This window comes from Triturus cristatus, chromosome 6 (assembly GCF_964204655.1).
Source record: "Triturus cristatus chromosome 6, aTriCri1.1, whole genome shotgun sequence".
Classification (NCBI taxonomy): Eukaryota; Metazoa; Chordata; class Amphibia; order Caudata; family Salamandridae; genus Triturus; species Triturus cristatus.
This window is the reverse complement of record NC_140589.1, coordinates 1,178,156,579-1,178,169,154: the sequence shown is the minus strand read 5'-3', so window position 1 is coordinate 1,178,169,154 and position 12,576 is coordinate 1,178,156,579. Positions and strand designations below refer to the sequence as shown.

General features: G+C 41.0%; 1 protein-coding gene across 1 annotated transcript in view; it reads left to right on the top strand.

Annotated features, from left to right (window-relative positions):
• TTL (tubulin tyrosine ligase) overlaps positions 1-12,576 on the top strand; it is a 196,402-nt gene that overhangs the window by 123,188 nt on the left and 60,638 nt on the right. The window contains exon 5 of the mRNA XM_085612103.1: positions 10,740-11,009. Coding sequence (XP_085468229.1) covers positions 10,740-11,009 — 270 coding nt within the window. The remainder of the gene's footprint in view (positions 1-10,739; positions 11,010-12,576) is intronic.

Here is a 12,576-nt window from a genome sequence, read left to right as displayed (position 1 = left end):
TCCCACTTCAAAAAATTGTATAATCAGGGCAGCACCATGACTCATTACATCTCTGATGCAGGCGTGTTGCCAAGTTCATGGGTCCAGTTCTCAGTGGACGAAATTAAAATTGGAATTCAAGCCCTGACAAAGAATAAGGCCCCGGTCCCAGATGGGATTCCTCCTGATCTATTCTTATCCCAGGTTGACCTGTGGGCTCCCATACTCACTAGAGTTTTTAATACAGCAGTGGAAAGGGGTATGCCCAGGTCTTGGTCGACTGCCACTATCGTTCCCCTCTTTAAAAAGGGCAATAAAAGCGATCCTCAATGTTACCGCCCGATTTCACTAATTGATGTCTCAGCAAAAGTTTTAGGGAAGGTAATTCTAAACCGTCTGATGGACTGGGCTGAGGAAAACAAGATTATCACAGATACCCAGTACGGTTTTAGAACGGGCCGCTCTACTTCAGATCAATGTCTCAACCTTTATAACCTGGTGGCCAAGTATACTCTTGCCGATGATGGGACAGTTTATCTTGCTTTCATGGACCTAACGGCAGCTTTTGACCGGGTCAACCGGGAAAAATTATGGGAGATTTTAAAGTTGCTTGGGGTGGACCCTAGTCTGATTTTTATTTTAAAAACTCTACACAGGGACACAACTGCCCGGATCAGATATAGCAATGAAGGGAACTTAACTGAACATTTTGCTTGCACTGGGGGGGTGAGACAGGGTTGTATTTTAGCGCCCTTTTTATTCACGATATATATAAATGGCTTGGATAAAGCCCTAGGAGAATTGGGGGTGGACTGCCCTAGAGTAGCCAACAGAAGTATACCTGTTCTGCTATATGCGGACGATGCAGTACTCCTCGCACGAACAGGGAGGGGTCTGCAGGCCCTCATTGACGGCTTCTGTCGGTTTATGGCACACCTAGACTTATCTGCCAACCTAACAAAATCCTATATCATGGAAGCTGGAAAAAGACCAAAGAGGAATTTCAGTTTCAAAATCGGGGGCCATAAGCTCGAGAAGGTTGAGGTTTTTAACTATCTGGGAATCATTTTTGACAAACACTTAAAATTCACGCCACTAGTTACAGAAAAGTGTAAACAGCACACAAATATAATGGGTTCAATTATGTCACGCGTCACGAGGTTAGGCCATTGGTCCCCGAACGAATTATTGAATTTATACAATTCAATCTGTTGTTCTAAGATTATGTATGGGAGCGAGGTCTGGGGTACTAGAAACACCTCTACGATTCAACAGGAGGAAAATAAGTTTCTTAGAAGGATTTTGCAAGTACCACAAAGTATCCCGGCCTATATCATACATGAAGAGTTAGGGCTCCCTTACATCTCTGATAGAATAAGCCTAAAACCATTAATGTGTTGGATTAAAATTTGGACTAATCCTGATGCTAGCTTCAGCAGAGATATAATTACAGATTGTATTAGAAGGGAAAAAAGTCACAAGATTCCATGGCTAAAATTCGTGAAGGATAAGTTGAAGTGGCTGGGCTATGCAAGATGTTTTGATGAACCCACCTCTATGACGTCCCAATCAAAAACACTCATAAAAGCAGAATACTTGAGGCGGGTAGCTTGCCATAGAGAAGATAGTGAATTATTGAAAGGTTCAGTGCGTGCTTACATACTCACGAAATCCGTTGCTGGCATAGAACCTTATTTGGCGCAAATCTATAACAAAAATGATAGATTTTTAATGACCAGATTTAGACTGGACCTTTTACACCACATTTTAGCTGTTCCCGCGGGATTCACAAAAGATATTGGTTCAAAGGGTCCCTGTGGCTGCGATCTGGTATCTCCACAGGACACTCTTCACTTTGTATTCTTTTGTCCCCTATATGATTTCCCGCGGGATGTCTTTTTAAAACCCATCCTTAAAGCGAATAAATTCACCCACGTCAGGGTAGCTCTGTTATATTTAAAACTTTCTGCTGAACCTCTTACACTGTTTTGTACTGTGAACTTTTTAAGACTTGCTGCAAAATTGAGGAATTCGAGATGTGAGACATAAGTTATCTCGTTGTCAGTATAAAGGAGGTGGCGTCTCGCCTCATGTTATTTGATCCGCACCATGCAGAAAACAGTAATAATACCCAAAGAAGTATGTAAATGACGTACTGGAAGATTTATCGTATCAGGGATGTTATATGGTATTTTTAATGTTAAAACTTTTTATAACACGTGTTTTAAGCTTCTATGATCGTATATTTTATTCTGGTCGATGGTTTTTCTTCTTTGCACTATATAGTTCTTGCACCCTGCACTTTATTAATGAATAAGTGATGATCTTAGAGCTAGCCAGTCGTTTTGTATAATCTAGTCTTTAAGACTATGAACAAGACATTCAGAACCGACCAATCTCTGTATTATTTTCACTGTGTTAATGAATTTTAATATGTGAAGTTGTATGTAATATTATGCTGTAATATGTGTAACTATTTTGTTCTTTTCTTGGATGTTTTTATATCCGAATAAAGATATTTTGATGATGATGACTTGGCAGTGAAAAGGGTGTGACAAGGAGGGAGGGGTAACGGAAGAGAGCTGAATAGTCTCTGGTTACAAACTGAAAAAGCAGGTGCATAGCTATAAAGATTGCTATCGCTCTCTACAGAACATATGGGCCTTGTTTGGGAATGTAAATCCACGCGGATAGAGTGTAGGCGTATCGGGAGCATGTGAAAGGATGCGTGTCTTTTCCTTGTGGGTTTTCTTGCTAAATAGTCCATGTCATTTACGGAAGCTTCGGCCAGGTTTTACATTATGCCAAATAAATACGGACATTTCTTAACTCCTGCTTAGAACCGTGAAAGCGAAACTACAAGTACCAGAATGCTAATGGCTGGTGGGTAAAAACCTTATAAAGGCGCAGTTGTCCCACACAGCGAGTGGCTGGCTAATAAATGTTAGTTTGCAAATAATGAGTAAACACAAAAAAAGTGTCATCAAGTTAGCAGTAGAAGAGCTGAGGGAGTTCAAACACCACCTGATTATCCCAAGCTCTTAAAATAGTTTTAAAAATGCGAGGTTGCTAAAACGTGTAAATGTGTAAACCGGCCTATGAAAATGTGAATGGTTAAAAGGGGGGGCAGTGGTTTCCACAAGCAATGTGTAATAAGGTCACTGGAATTATACCTCACAGTACAAGTCTCCTGCAATGAAGCACAAACCGACAAACATAACACAACCAGCGTCACGAGTCCCTGCGGCGTTGTGGCACAGCTCAAAATATCGGCAACAAGCCCTTGCAAGGGGCGGACCCTCAACTCGCGAGAGAGGCCGTTATTAAACAACAAAATAACTAAATGCTTGCGAAGCAACAACACTCGTGTTGTATATACAAGAGATCGCTAGAGATAAACAAACTATTGTGCGGTTACTTGAAGGCATAAAATGATCATGGAAAAGCGGTTGATTAAAGTTGCTTGTTAAAGAAGATTTCAAATAACAAAGCCAAACAAAACATTCAGTTAAACATCACCCAATAGTGGTAAATGCACCCCACACGCAGACGCAAGCAATAGTAAAAAAAAAAAGTGCCACGAGTAAAGATTAAAGCAGCATTCTCACGCCGCCTGTAAAACATCCAATCCTGGTGGGCGTGGCATAAAGCGGACAGGGTGGCAACCAGGAGGGACTAAAAACCCTCGAGTGCAATCAACAAAGTATGTTCAGCATAATTACGGACGAGAAACGACGCACGCCAATGACAACGGCAGGCGGAGCGGACACACGACTTCTGGAACCATATTGATTCCAAGAAGCACTCGCATGGCGAGAGCAACGCAGGCGTGCTGCTAATGCCAGGCGAGACCTAAAAAGATGATGTGGCTGGCTGCCCTTATTAGGAAAACATCATCCGGCGCAGTAGTTCACTACAAACCATTATTAGAGTATTTGTGCATTCCCTTTTTTGTCATTGGAAAGTTTGTATAAAGCCAATCTAGCCCTTCTGCTAACCCTTCCCTTTCTATCGCAGCCTTTCTCTCTGCTTTCCCACTGCTTCTCCTTCTTCTTTTCCACTGATTTGATGAGTGGATTTCTCATGCGGTTTTTCATACACAGGGGTGAATTTGTTGAGGACTGCAGATAGGCTTACCTTGGGGAGAAATCCCTTGCTGCTGTGAACAATAATTGACATTGAATCTTTGCTGACAAGTCCTGGTAAGTGGGTTGTCACTCGGAGACACTTTTAATGAGATGATCTGGAATCTGTGCTTTTCCTAATTTTAATCTGATTCCTAGAATGCCATCCCAGGCTAACATCGGCGAGACTCTTCTAATGCACATGGATAGTCATGCTCTGGCTAAGCAACTTGTGGAAAGGATAAATTGAATGAAGTCGTGCCTGCAGATGGCATTAGCGGAGGGAGAGAGTTGGACTCCAGAAACCTTTATGTACTTACCTCACAACTACCATTGCTATTTCGGGGAAATCCCCTGTCATGTTCAAAACTCTTTTCTGTATTGCTGTGTGAAAAAGTGAAGAAATAGGCCATGGAAGATAACGAAATGAGTAAAAGATTTGGAGAGTACCAGCAGTAATGCAAGAAAGAGAAGAGAAGTGTTAAAGTGAAGAGATGGAGAATAAGTGATTGGGTTTGTGTCATGAAACCTAGATTGTATAGGAAGGGCACTGTATAATATTTCATTAGTTAAGATTGCTAGTTGGGGTACCAGTCAATATCCTGGGAGGGCTATTGATTCTTTGATGTCATTAAACTTAACATGCCACTACTAGACATCTGCAAAGTGCAGCAAGGCAGATTTATGATATTGTCATGATGTACTATGCTTGGGTACCATCCCATGTCGTATTTTAGCACTGTGAGGAAGATTGAGGTGAGGAAGAGGAGCTGACCAGTAGTCAGCAAAGAAACGAGTGGCAGTGGTAAGTAAAGTGACGTGGAAGTCAGCCAATGGGAAGTAACAGTAAGAAATGGGTGGGCTTTAAACCCCTTTTAAGGTTTTTTTGTTTGTTTAAGAACACAAGATTTCTCAAACGCATCGCATGCGAAACCTAAAAAAGAACCCCTCAAGCGAATCATTTAGAGCCGAGAATGCAGGCAGGAGTAAAATAAAAAAAAACCTTCAGTGCTCTACGAACCCCTGAATTCTGTAGCTCAACAAAGTACTTACTAAATGTGGGCAGGCACCACTGCAGCACTTTATGTTGTGTGTTTCAGTGTCAGCACACTGGACCAGGACATTTGGGAGGATCTGCCCGGAACAAAATCAGCCCATTTCGTACTGTGAATAGCTGGTGGAACTTAAATCTACAATTCCCATCCTATGGAAGCAATGCGTAAACATCATTGGTCGCATTATTTGCACAAAATAAAGCAGCCACACTCACAAGCATTGCCTATCAAGCCCCATCTCACACCACTCCAGGTATTCATGCCAAAGCTGAGGAGTGAACTGTATCAACTCTTATCCCTCAGCCTGCCCTCATTAGGATTGTGTAACTCTACAGCACTCATACTAATCCTTGAGAAAAATCAATCTTCACTTAGATCACATTTTTGCAAACATTCCTAACACTTCAAAACTAATTATTTTACTGCTCCATAAAGAAATCAATGTGGATCAGCAAACACAGGGATATGGTAATACCTGATTATAGTTGTAAAACCACTAACTTTAATGCCCATTCTAGTTGGAGGTATCTAAAATAAACCAATCAAGTTTCTTACCTTGTGTTTCTGTTCATTAGCAATACAAAAACCTCCAGCTGTCCAAACAAAGTAGTCTTTTCTTCCCTCTTAACAGTCAAAACCGATCTCAGAGTCAATTGAACCGGACAGAGCAAACAGACAAACCCCCCTACCAGTCTACTGCCAGATAACCAAAAAGGATCACTGCTCTTTCAGTAGGTGTTATCACTATGAATGTAAAAGAAGACTCCATCGGTTGAGCTGTATCCAAGTCTTCATCAACCTGGAAATCCGTTGACCATTTCAGGATTGAAGGTCACGTAGTAAATGTTGTGACAAATAAGAAAGAAATCCCAGAGCTCTACCGTACAAAATGCGTTTCAGGTTATGCGTACCACAGAAATTGTATTGTTATGAGTATTGAAACATAACAACTATGCTGTGGTCTACCAGATATTGATGCACTTTATGCTTCCTTACAAAAACAAAAAGACTAAAAGTATTTGGTTACTTACTTATTAATTAAATCATAGCTGTGATGCAAGATTGTTCTGTTCTTAATACTTGAAAGAAGGTAAAAAAAATTGCAGATTCAAGATGGCGGCCCTCAACCAGTTAGACTTCCAGTCGGTTGTCTGTAAAATGGCAATCATGTTTATGGTGATTACGCAAATTGTATTTGAATGGAAGATCAAAGCAGACAGAGCCTATCCGCTGAATGTGAACATGAGATGGAGCAGGATACACTGTCTACTTAATAAGCCAAAACTTTATACAAATACATTTACGGTATCTATCAGTAATTGAACGGCAGACGCTCCTATTCAATATGGCTGCCTATTTTCCCTAGGGAATGCTCCTCCTCTAACCCCCCAACAGGGCTGTAATGTATTTAATTGAAAGCCTGACACTTCAGGTTCACAGGGATTTCACTGTGTTTACTGAGCCTCATTGTCCTATTCATCTAGATAGCAACGGTTGCTTGGGGGGGGGGGGGGGTTTCTCACAAGGCGCAGGAAGTCGGTTTTCTTTGATAGGTGAACAGAAGCAGTCATAAGTGTTATGTTGTTCTGTTGCACCAGCAAGCTAAGCTAGTGGGTTGTATGTTTGGGATGTTAACACTAGCCTAGTAGTAGAGCCAGTCCAGCATTATTTAAAATCGAATCCTAGCTTTAATGAACGCAGGTCTTCTGATTATTACAAGCGCTACCTACTAGCCCTGTTAACTGCTCCAAAATAGCTGTAGAATTTTAAGATGCATTGAGAATTATATGCACACAGACCGAGACTATAACTAATTTTATACATTTATGTATATGATCAGCTATTAGAACCCCTCTTGCCTCGACGTTAGAAAGTTGGAACAAAAGATATTAGTGGATAGGTAGAGCCCCTGTGGGAGGGTGTTTGGCTTAAAGTAAAAAAAGCGCTATTACGCGGAGAATGCTTGCTGTGTCATAGTTATATTTTTTTTACTGTAAGCAGGGGTGAAGGGCAGTGACTGCAGAGACATGCCCTCAAAGAGTGCATGTCAAAGTAAAAAAAAAAAGGTTGCCTGCACTGCAGGAACCTGCAGTAGAAGCACAATGGCCACTGGAAGCATTACTTGGGACAGGCTCCACCGCAGGATAGCAGGACGAAGACCCTACACAAAGCCCAGAAGGAAGAGAGAGGTGAGGCGGAGGTGCTGACCAATGATCAGCAAAGAAAGGAGAGTGACGTGGGAGCCATGTTGGAGTCAGCCAATAGTAGGTAAAATTATGTTAGGGCCAGCCAGTGGTAAGTAATGAGTGGGCTCCAATCCCCCTTTAGTTTTTTTTCTCTTTTTAAATACAAGAGATTTCACAAGCGCTGTGCTGGCGATACCTTAAAACGGACTCTCAGGAGTTCTACAAAGAGAAGCTTTGGCTCCGCTCATGTGCTGGGAGCCAGGTGTACATGTTTTGAATGGGTAGAAGTTGCGTGCTTCCACAGAAAAAAGTGTTTTTTTCCCACAAAGTTGTGATTATTTCTGTTTGCAAATCTAGCTGCCTGAGCCACCAGAGGTATAACTGCCTGAGCTTGAATTTTATGGGGTGCCCACCTAGGATGCTGTTAGTGTATTAGATTAATAGATAGTTTACAGTATTTGTTTTTCTCTGGGAGCTGCACAGATAGGAGGAGGGCAGCCATGAGAAATGTATTACAGTCCCTGCACCCTTCTCTTTCTTTACTCATTTTAGGATTAAAGGTGTAATTTTATGCTTGAAGGCAGAATGGAATGCCCAAGGTTACACTAATTTACATAGATTTTTTACTTCGGCTTATCAGTGCACCTGCCTCAGGACCTTGTGTGATCAACAAAAAAGAGCTTTCTGAGTAGTATGGAGTGAGGGGGTTAGGCTCCACCCACATGTTGGTTCCCATGAGTACAACATTTAATTGGGCAACATTTGTGTGCTTCTACCAAAGAGATTGCTTTTACTGCACTGTGTGGCTTGGTTCAAAGCTTATGCTTGCTTCAGAAGGACTGAATTAGTTACGGTGGCAAGCGTATGACCATGGATATAGGCCTAATCTGTTTACTATGCAATGTTATGATAAAGGTAATAGGCATGGCATATTTATTGTGAAATGCATCTGTATGTTTAAAAGGGTGACTTGTTCTAACTCTTATTTAAATTTGCAGATTGTTTACTACATGTAATACTTCATATTACCTTAGTAGGCAAGGGTTTGATGTTGGTTACCTCCTCTGACAATCCATGGTTGTAGAACATTTGGAATGTGAGAATGCTTGTTCAGCCCTGCTTTGTCAACTGTAATTTCGGATACCTAGGCAATTTTATGACTTCATGTCTGATGGCTGCCTTTTGGGAAAGCTTGTGCTCATTACAGTAGGCCTGAGTTGATTATGGTGACAAGCCAATGACAACAGCTATATGCTTGATTGATGTGCACTGAAATATTATGCCAAATGCATGGTCTGGTCTGTTTATTAGTAGGCCTGTCATGTTGTTAAAAGCATTTGTTAAGGTCTCTAACAGTGGACTGTTCTCACATTATATTACATGGCGTAGAAAGGTATTTGGTTACATGTAATCTCCTAGATTGCCATAGTAGGCTAGGGTTTGGGTGTTGCTCCCCAGTCTAACGAACCCCTGAAATAAAAGTTCACTGTGATAATTTTATTTGGGCTCTATTGATAGAGCATGCATATTGTTTTGCCAACAGCAATTGTATACATATTTGTAATTTTATAAATGTATGACTGAAGTTTGCATCTTATGCGCACTTCAGTAAACACATGAGGTGTGGTGGCTGCACCACAGATGCAAAATATGAGATGACTAGGCTGCTATGAGAAATGTGTATTTTTAGGTCTGGAGTTAGCCAAGACTTATTAATTTTACTAATATTATAAATAATATACTTCCTTGCAGTGGATTTCAGCCAGGCATCTCCATTTATTGGTGTGTTGTTGTGCCGGTCACATTTTTCTTCTGTCTGCTACTGCATACAGCATGGGTCAGTCGAATTCAGCCATTAACTAACTTGCATTCACTGTGAGTGAATCCGCACAGTGCCATGGCCTACAATTACATGGTTCGTTATGCCCAACAAATACTTTTGTTTCTAGCCATTTATTTTAATAAAAATATTGGTATAATATTGGTGAGGGTCCAGCAGCTCCTCCATAAAAAAATACAAAAACTATGAACAGAAAGCACTGACCAGTCCGAAAGGTGGCCCCCAACCCCAGACCTACTGGTTTCACCAATGCTTGTTTAATATGTTGAGATTTTTTTTTAACCTCTATATTTATTAGATTTATTACACTGTAACAAAATATCATTTTGACGACCTTCATTTAACTATGGGCTCTCCATGCACTCCAAAGTTACAAAGCATACACCATTTGTCGACATGGTTTAATCACAGTTACTAAGCGGTTCAACATAAAAGAACAACAGATTCAGATGCATTCAGTTCCAATAATGAATATATAGTGATTCACGTTTTACAAGTGATTCCAAGCGTGATATTGTGGAAAAATTCAAAGCATGCCATTCTAAGTTATACACCACTGCTGGACAATTTTAGTTGGAATTAACTAACTTTCTTTCTGATGGTCGGATCCTTTGTTCTTCTGATAAAATGCCTATGGAAAAAAACAATTTTGCAAAAAATAATTCCATATATTAATTAATGAAATCTTTTTCTTTTAATTAAGTTGTAAATACATGATAAATATTCAGTCCTTTGGATATTTTAGGTATGACAGGTAGCTGGAAATATACTCCAATGTGTGAGCGAAAATGTGGTCTGTGTAATTTTGAGGTAGGAAATATTTCCCTTATTTTAGCGCCACGTCCTGGTCTTAGTAGCCTTAGACAGACGCAGCTATACAGTTCTGTATGGGGTTGTTCGTTTGTTCTTAAGAGAAGAGAATAACAGAATCTGTATAGGGTTGCCAAATGTCTAGATATGGTTATATAGGAATCGAAAAGAAGGGTTACCTTGCGTGCTGATTAATCTGTTTTAGTCGTGGAGCCCATCATGGCTTTTTCTGTCCATAGCACTTTTATCGACCTCTCTATTTCACCTGCGCTGATTTAAGACCTCCTTTTATACATTTGCTAATTATCCTCCAATGTGGGGATGAACCAATTTTACCTTGTGTGGCCCATCTTGATAAACCAACAATAAGATATGTTTTCATTTTATTAACAAACTATAGATAATCCTAATGCATGAATACAGGTCTGTTTATGTTCCTGAGGTACTAAAAGGTTACCAGGGCTCTGGCAGGGAAAATAGAGAGCTTCCAAACAACCTACAACGGAACCTGAAACTGCAAGAAAATGTGTTGTCCTGCAGGGAAAATCTAGAAAACTATAAACGGATCTGAGGTGGAACATGATTTATGGGTCGGGCGTCCAGGTTGTGTCTTTAATATACCAAGTCATGGGTACATTGCGCGTACATAGAAGTAGAATGGGAAACAGTTTGTTGAGTGACAGTGTGTGGAGCAGCAGCGTTCCCAGCCCAGAGACTGACCTTTGACCTTCCTTTCCCTGTGCAGGAGCTGGGTGCTGGTGGACCACCAGTACAACATCTTCCTCTACAAGGAAGGCGTGCTGCGGACGGCCTCTGAACCCTACTCGAGCTCCGACTTCCAGGACAAGACCTGCCACCTGACAAATCACTGCATCCAGAAAGAGTATTCCAAGAACTATGGCCGCTACGAAGAGGGCAACGAAATGTTCTTTGACGAGTTTAATCAGTATCTGATGAGTTCAATGAACCTGACGCTAGAAAACAGTATTTTATCACAAATCAAGCACATAATAAGGTAATGTATTTCTATCACTAAGCACTTTTTAGGAAGATAGATGCTTGGTTAAATATTTGAAAGTTGCACTCTTGCTATTCCTGATTTGTAGTTGCACATAGTATTACGCGTTAACTGCACTGCAGGAGTCTGGTAGTAAAAAAAATCAGCTTTTGGCTAGGGTCGCATTTGTAAAAAATACATAGGTGGTAGCCATAACACCAGATATAGCGCATCCAGGAAAATATGTAATGATAATTTATAGCAAATTGCTCTCATGGTTACACAAGGCAAAGAGAAATGGGGTAATTGTGGGCTTTGTGTGGTTCATAACACAAAGACACATGGTGTTTTGTATTTGTAATCTTCCGCCTTTGGAGTGTGTTCACTAGCATGTGTTGGCGCAAAATAAAAACTAATAGAAATGTTAGTAATAAAAAAAGGAAAGGAACTGATGGCTCCATGATGAAAGGTAACAGAATTTCAATTTTTTTTAAATGCATAGAGCGGCATAAGAGTTGGAGAAAAAGCAGCAGTAAAGTTAGAGGCTTGCGTTGGTCTCCACATAATAGATAGGGGAGACACCTTGATAGCCCTAGTTATTCTGTGTGCTTCACTAATGCCACCCTTTTAAGTCAGCCTTCTAAGACTCCTGTAGTGCTTTTGAGTTGCCACCGTTTTGTAAGTGTCATTTATGTAGTGTCTAATGCACCAAAGCTCTATAAATTGATAGGTAAGACTGCACTTTGATCGTTGCAGTAGAGAAAACAGGAGTAAACAATAGAAATATTTAAGCAAACCTGTATATGGGTGGGAGGGTGTGGGTTCTGAGTGTGTCCAATGTGGTCTTTTGGTAGCATACATGATGAAACCACTTGAAGAAATTGTCTAATATGTCATTCTTTGAAGTTTTAGTGGTGTCCCGGAAGAAGGTGGTCTGTAACCAGTGGGGAAGTGGAAGTGGGAGGCAGAGAGGGGGTAAATCTACTGCCAGCGTCAAAGAGAAGAAACTGAAGGACACCAAGACCTATAGCTATTCTAAGAGGGGAGGAAAGCCAGAGAAGCCAGGCTCTGCAGCCAGAGTGAGAGTGTCTTGACCAGAGAAGTGAATTTCTGCAGCTAGTTGGAAAGGGGAGATATCCAGATGACCTGCTTTGTGGCTAGAATGATAAAGATGACGCTCATGAGAGGAAAACTACCCAGAAAGTTGAGACTCTGCAGACACTGTAAGATGGGTCTCAAAGAGACCACACTCTGCAGTCCATGCTAGAGGGCAGATACTCAGAGGCTACACCCTATGTTAAGGGTGAGCCGTTAGAGACCCCAAGAAAAAAAGATCTGTTTTTAATGGGTCAAACCCAGAAAGGTGATAAAGGATAGTTTTTCTGTAATGTGTGCCTTGTAGAGTCCCAGAATCGACCCCGTAACCTTTGACTTTGTAGCCCCCTTTAGAATATGCTTTGGACCCCTCAGGCCTAACCCAGCATCTTTTGCTTCTGGACTCCCAGTGTGTGGTTTTTGGAACGGCAGATTTAAGGTGTTCTTTGGATCACTCTGATATACCAGCTCCCTTTTAACCTGAATCAGT